Source organism: Myotis davidii, unplaced genomic scaffold, assembly GCF_000327345.1.
Source record: "Myotis davidii unplaced genomic scaffold, ASM32734v1 scaffold1011, whole genome shotgun sequence".
In the NCBI taxonomy this organism is placed as follows: domain Eukaryota; kingdom Metazoa; phylum Chordata; class Mammalia; order Chiroptera; family Vespertilionidae; genus Myotis; species Myotis davidii.
In genome coordinates, this window is record NW_006282880.1 from 205,878 (window position 1) to 212,062 (window position 6,185).

General features: G+C 41.8%; 1 protein-coding gene across 3 annotated transcripts in view; it reads right to left on the reverse strand.

Annotated features, from left to right (window-relative positions):
• Window positions 1-6,185, reverse strand: part of REV1 (REV1, DNA directed polymerase) — an 81,097-nt gene that overhangs the window by 12,013 nt on the left and 62,899 nt on the right. For all 3 annotated transcript variants that reach the window (XM_015561850.1, XM_006753313.2, XM_015561858.1), the window contains exons 12-13: window positions 488-708; window positions 73-245 (exon numbers count right to left, since the gene is read on the reverse strand). In XM_015561850.1, the coding sequence (XP_015417336.1) occupies window positions 73-245; window positions 488-708 (394 nt within the window). The remainder of the gene's footprint in view (window positions 1-72; window positions 246-487; window positions 709-6,185) is intronic.

The following is a 6,185-nucleotide window of genomic DNA, read 5'->3' on the forward strand; positions in this document are numbered from 1 at the left end:
CCCTTTTACTAGTATAGATAATAACCTGCACTGAAATATTAACACCCAATATCCTTTTTAAGATAAGCTTACCTGGCGATGTGATCACAAATCCCATGGCCTCCAAATTTTGCAGTTTCTACAGGGGCCCCTGGCTTCCGTACCATTATTTTGAGAGTCAGGCGTTTACCCTTCATGCCAGCAGCTTCAAGCCGTCTTTGAATTTCCTCTGAAAGACTCAGAAGGAAAGCTTCTGCTTCTTTGGGCTATGGAAAGGCATACACAGAAAACTCCCACATTATTTTCCTATAGACCTAACAATTCCAACATTATGCATACACATTATTGACTATTTTGCTAAGCATTTGTTTAAAAAAGATTCTACAAGCTCTAGGGATAGCAAATATTTGAAGACTTAAGGTCAAGACCAAGTCTGGTCTAGTTACAAGATAAGACAATGTGAAAACATAAAGGACAGCCTAAGGTAAACCCATGAAGTGATCAGTACCTGGGTAAACCTTATTCCATAGTTGATCTCAGCTGAAATCGATTTTCTTTCCTTTTCGGTTCGAACTGGTCTGTCATCCAAACCTCGGCAGAACCTGTACAGCATCTGCCCTGTCTTGGGACCAAATTCCCTTTGGAGTCTTGCCATGGTCATGTATTGCAGGTCTCCACAAGTCTTGATTCCCAAAGATGCCAGTTTGGCCTCCATGGACCGTCCCACTCCTAGGAAAGAGCCCATATTGAGTTTGGTTATACACATAAACTAAGAAAAACAATGACTTTGAATGAAAATTTCATGTTGAAATTAATTTTTAATTATTACATTAATTCAACAATTTAAATATTGTATTAATTTAAAATAATCTCCCTTAAAATTTTTTAAAACAATTGATCTTTTGTTTATTGACATTCTTTATCATCAATCTTTCCCTTTTTTTTTTGGTTTTGTTTTATTAATCCTTACCCGAGGATATGTTTCCCATCGATTTTTTTAGAGAGAGTAGAAGGGAGGGAGAAGAGACAGAGAGAGAAACATCAATGTGAGAGGGACACATTGATTGGTTGCCTCCCTAGTGCCTCGACTGGGGTTGGAGATTGATCCCACAACCGAGGTATGTGCTCTTGACCGGAATCGAACCTGCGAGCCTTCAGTCTGCGGGCCAATACTCTAACCACTTATCAACGCTGGCGAGGGCTCCTTCTTGTAAAATTGTTGACAGCGTTATAGATGTCTCCCATTTTCTCCCTTTTGCCCCACTCCTCCCACCCCCGTGGTCCACCCAAGACCTTCTCCATACTATTGTCTGTGTCCATAGGTTATGTACATACGTTCTTCCATTTTTCCCACTTCTCCCACTGAGATCTGTTATTCTTATTCATGCAGCCATACCTCTGGACCTGTTTTGTTCATCAGTTTATTTTTAGGTGACATAATCAAAGCATCTCATAGGTTAAAGAATTTTTCTGTGTAAATCATGCTAGTAAAGTTATTTCTAGAATCTTGTTCTCAATTTGGGATACACATATAGGTGAGCCAGAATTTCTCAAATATGCAGAGGTAAGGTCTCAAAAGAATACTATTTTTACTTATTACTGAATAATATTCAAAATTTCTACCTTATTCACAGAATCAACTAATTTAGCTATAGTAGGATTTACAGACATATGAGGAAACTCATGAGTGTTAGGATTCTAGTATGATTTTGGTGATGGCAAAAGTTATAGCCCAGCCTGTCTGGTTCAGTGGAAAGAACGTCGGTCTGCAGATTCAAGGGTTCCAGGTTCGATTCCAGTCAAAGGCATGTACCTCAGCTGCAGGCTCAATCCCTGGCCCTGGTTGAGGCATGTGCGGAGGCAACCAATCAATGTGTCTCTCTCTTACCAATGTCTCTCTCCCTTCCACTCTCTCTAAAAATCAATGGAAAAAGATAATATCCTCAGGTCAGGATTAACAAAGAAAGTTTACGATACAGTTCCAACCACATTTTCTTTAAATGGGCAGAACAAGAACTAACAACACAGGCCCAAATCTGGACAAGGGGTACCAGTGACCTAGGGATGAAGGTCCCTAAGAAACCGAGAGGCGAGGGGTGGGGGGGGCGGGGGGAGGACAGATTTCTTTTATAAACAAAGATTACCTCCCAGGAAAGGCACTACCTTTCTACAGATGGCCAGCATGCACTAGTCCCTATGTCGCCCTGTCCAAAATGCAAGGGGGACCTTCACCCATAGGAAGCTGATGGGATTTGTTGCTTTCAATTTGCCTGAAAGTTTAACAAAGGAATACATATTTAAGAAAGATATTTGAGAGTAACCAAAGGGAACTAAAAGTCTTATTAAAATGGCCTCCAAACCACCAAATCAGTATTTTTTCATTAATGAGGAGACTGCATTCCTGGTCTTCTGCAGGATCTTATCAGAGACCCCAGAGGGCAATGTGACATTTGCTCGTCACTGTCACTCCGGCCCCTCAGAGTGGCCTCAGTGGAAGGAACACCAGCCTAGTCCACCTTGTGCCAGGAGAGCCACCGAAGCAGTAATGCCTGACACAGGTTAGGAGGCCGTCACCCTCACAGGAGACCTATGGCCATGGAAGGGGGCTAGACAAGATTTAACCAGAACTGATTCCCTAACAGAAGCTAAATAAAAGATGTTGAGGGTGCTGCCTCCCATTTTGAAGTTCACATCAGAATGGAGAAAAAGTAAGAATACCAGAGTCTGAGTTAACAATAACAACAAATCTTCCAGGGGAACACAGTTCAGAAAAGGTGCAGTTCCAGGGGAAACGCTTGAGTATTCTCATATACTAGATTGGCCAAAGGCAGAGACCCGTCAGGCAGACACTTTCCTATTCGGGCTCAGAGAAGGCTTTTTGTCTCAGTTTTTTCCTTCTCATCACTGCCCTGCTCTCCACTCTCAAAACGTAACCATGCTCTGACTTGCAAAGTCAGTAAGAGGTGATGTTAAAGTGTGTGTGCTGTGTGTTGGGGAGGAGAGGAATAGGAAACCTATAGTTTTTGAGAGTATCTTAAGTATACCAAACAGAATTGTTATTATTCACTAACAGGTACAAAAGAAAGGCTATTATATTAAACTATCAAATTAGCCACAATCAACTGAATCTAACAGAACTGTCCTGCAGAAAAGATCCTCTCTATTGCATGCTCACCTACTGCAAGGATAGTGGCCTGAAGTCCAGTGTGGGAGGGAGGCATGGGGGTGGTCGACCTCTAACCCCTATCACTTGCAGTGGGGGGGAAAAGTTAAGCTTGGAATCAGCACCAAAACCCGAGAGGGTGGGTAGTTTAACTGACTGTATCATGTAAGTGTTTATAGTGAAAGGAGGTGTGGCTAAGGAGAAAGTAACAGAGTCTTAGGACTCACACTGAGCACAGCCACCTAGAAAGGAAAAAGTGAAGAACAATATGCTAACTTAGAACCAAGTCTCGGAGTCTCAGGAGAGGAGAAAATCAGATGTGGGATCTCCTGGTCAAGCCACTGGGACCAGGCCGTGGTACTTGCCTTGAATGGGAACCATTACTTTAGATTAGAAATGGCCACCAGCGTCTCCTACTTGCCATCAGACAGTGACAGCCCAACAGAGCCACACAAGAGTAGTTTCGAGAATAAAGTTTCAGCACCTAAGGGAGCGCTGTCGGACAGAAGTGTCTGTGATACTACACACGTTCTGTACGTGCGCTGTTCAACCCAAGAGGCACTTGCCCCTGTGGCTAGTTCACCCGAGGAGCTGACTTTCAGTTTCACTTCACTTTAATGCGTGTTGCTAGTTCCCTTTGGCTACCGTATCAGGACAGCATGGACCTTTCTGCACAGCTACATGTTTGTGCATTTCTCTGAGAATAGAGGTGGGAACTAAGTGCACAGCCCAGAGTCGGCTGAACAGGTAGAGAGGGCCCTTAAATTGGGCACAAGCACAAGATATAAAGTCTTGCAAAGATCTGAAGAACACACAGAAACACCTATTGCATTTACATAGTTCTTGGGGACAGTCCTGTCATTCATTAAACAGATCTCACTGAGTAATGTATTTCTGAGCCTAACATATAATCATTAATCTGTGGAGTTCCCTAAAGTAAACATAACTAGTGTGTTTTCCCTTGTCATGTAGCTTCCATAACTGTGTATTATTGTGCGAGTAACAACATTATGTGCTAAAATTTAAGGCCAAAGACAGCTTGTGGAAAACAAGGAGTGAGGTTTGTAAACACTGAATTTCTTCTGGTTATTGGTCAGAGAGCATAATTTCCTCAAAGCATATTCTGCAAGATGTCAATAGGTATTACATATCCATCTTCAAATATTTTGGGGAGATTAACAGTTTTTAACAAACATAAACAGGTGTTTTTATTGTAAGAATTCTCAGAATCTTGACTGTGTGGGCCCTTCCCTGCGAAGGTCCCCACGCTACATGAACTCTTTTTTAAAGTAGCAGCTTGTACTCTGTAGAGCACACCTGGGGACTGTGGGTCACAGAGCCATCTGCAAGACAGGGAACAGAAGGCTGGCATTCTGCATACCTGAAATGTTCTAAATACAGAATTTGGAGATTTTATAAAAGTCAACAGTTTAAACACATGAACCCCACAATGCTGGGAGGATACAAGCGGTTTCTGAAGGAGACAATGCGCGCGAGAAGGCGCTTGGCAGAGGCAGCCAGCCTTGGAGCCTCTGTTGCTGAGACCTCCACGAGGAAATTCGAGGCTGTACCCAAGAACCTCTCGCTTGCCCTTCAAGAAATAAAGAAATGTCCCTCCAGCCAGGAAGCCAATAAAGGTGAAAGGTACGATTGCTGGGTCAAGGAACTAGGATTCTCTGTAAAAACACCAACAGCAAACAACTAAATAAACCCTACAAAAATGACTCATTTCACAATGGCGTTATGGACCGAAATGTGTCTCCTCAAAATTATTAAGTATTGAAATAAATGTGAGCTCAACATACATTTAAGAAAGAGTAATAAAAACAAGCAAGGTCATTATTTTCCAACACACTGGTTCAGGTCCAGCGGTGGCCAGAGCCCAGCCAGCAGCTCAGAGCACCAGACAGGACCCCCTGGACAGGATGCTCTTGCATTGCAAGGCCACCCCACTCTCATTCAGACCAGGGACAACTGAGACACCTGATTCCCCTCACATGACATCTTTAAGGTGCAGGAGGGACCTGGAAAAAACCCACAGAGAATGGGGAAGGGAGACCGTGCCAACTCCCCTGGGAATCTATTTCTTTTTTCCTCAACATCATAAACAAAATGACACTGAACCACATGACATCATTCATAGACCTGCCTGTAATTTGCCAGCTAGATTTTATATGATTATTCAAATTTAACATCAAATGAAACATCAAAATGTCGTATTTCACATTTCTGACATTAAATACAATCTTTTAAGTTGTTTAATATGGGATCAGGAAGCTTTAAAATTAACCCATCATAAAATGGCATTTGGGTCATTTAATACTTTGTGGCCTCTAACAGAAATTTCTTAGTTCAGATATACTTTTATTAGACTTAAGCGATACACATCTACAAATATCATCAAATCCATTTTTACTTTTTTTTTTTAAAAAAATCTTTATTGTTCAAATTATTGGTTGTCCCTCTTTTTCCCCCCATAGCTCTCCTCCACCTGGTTCCCACCCTACCCTCTGCCCTTGCCCCCCCTCACCCCACTGTCCTCGTCCATAGATGTACAATTTTTGTTGTCTTTTCCCACTCCCTTCCTCCTGAGAATTATCAGTCCACTCCCTTTCTCTGCCCGATTCTATTATATTTACCAGTTTACTCTGTTCATCAGATCTTTTATTCACTTGATTTTTAGATTCAGTTGTTGATAGATATGTATTTGTTGTTCATAATTTTTATCTTTACCTTTTTCTTCTTCTTCCTCTTTTTAAAGGATACCTTTCAGCATTTCATATAATACTGGTTTGGTGGTGATGAACTCCTTTAGCTTTTCCTTATCTGTGAAGCTCTTTATCTGTCCTTCAATTCTGAATGATAGCTTTGCTGGATAAAGTAATCTTGGTTGTAGGTTCTTGGTATTCATCACTTTGAATATTTCTTGCCACTCCCTTCGGGCCTGCATAGTTTCTGTTGAGAAATCAGCTTACAGTCCTATTGGCACTCCCTTGTAGGAAATAACTGCTTATCTTTTGCTGCTTTTAAGATTCTCGATTTG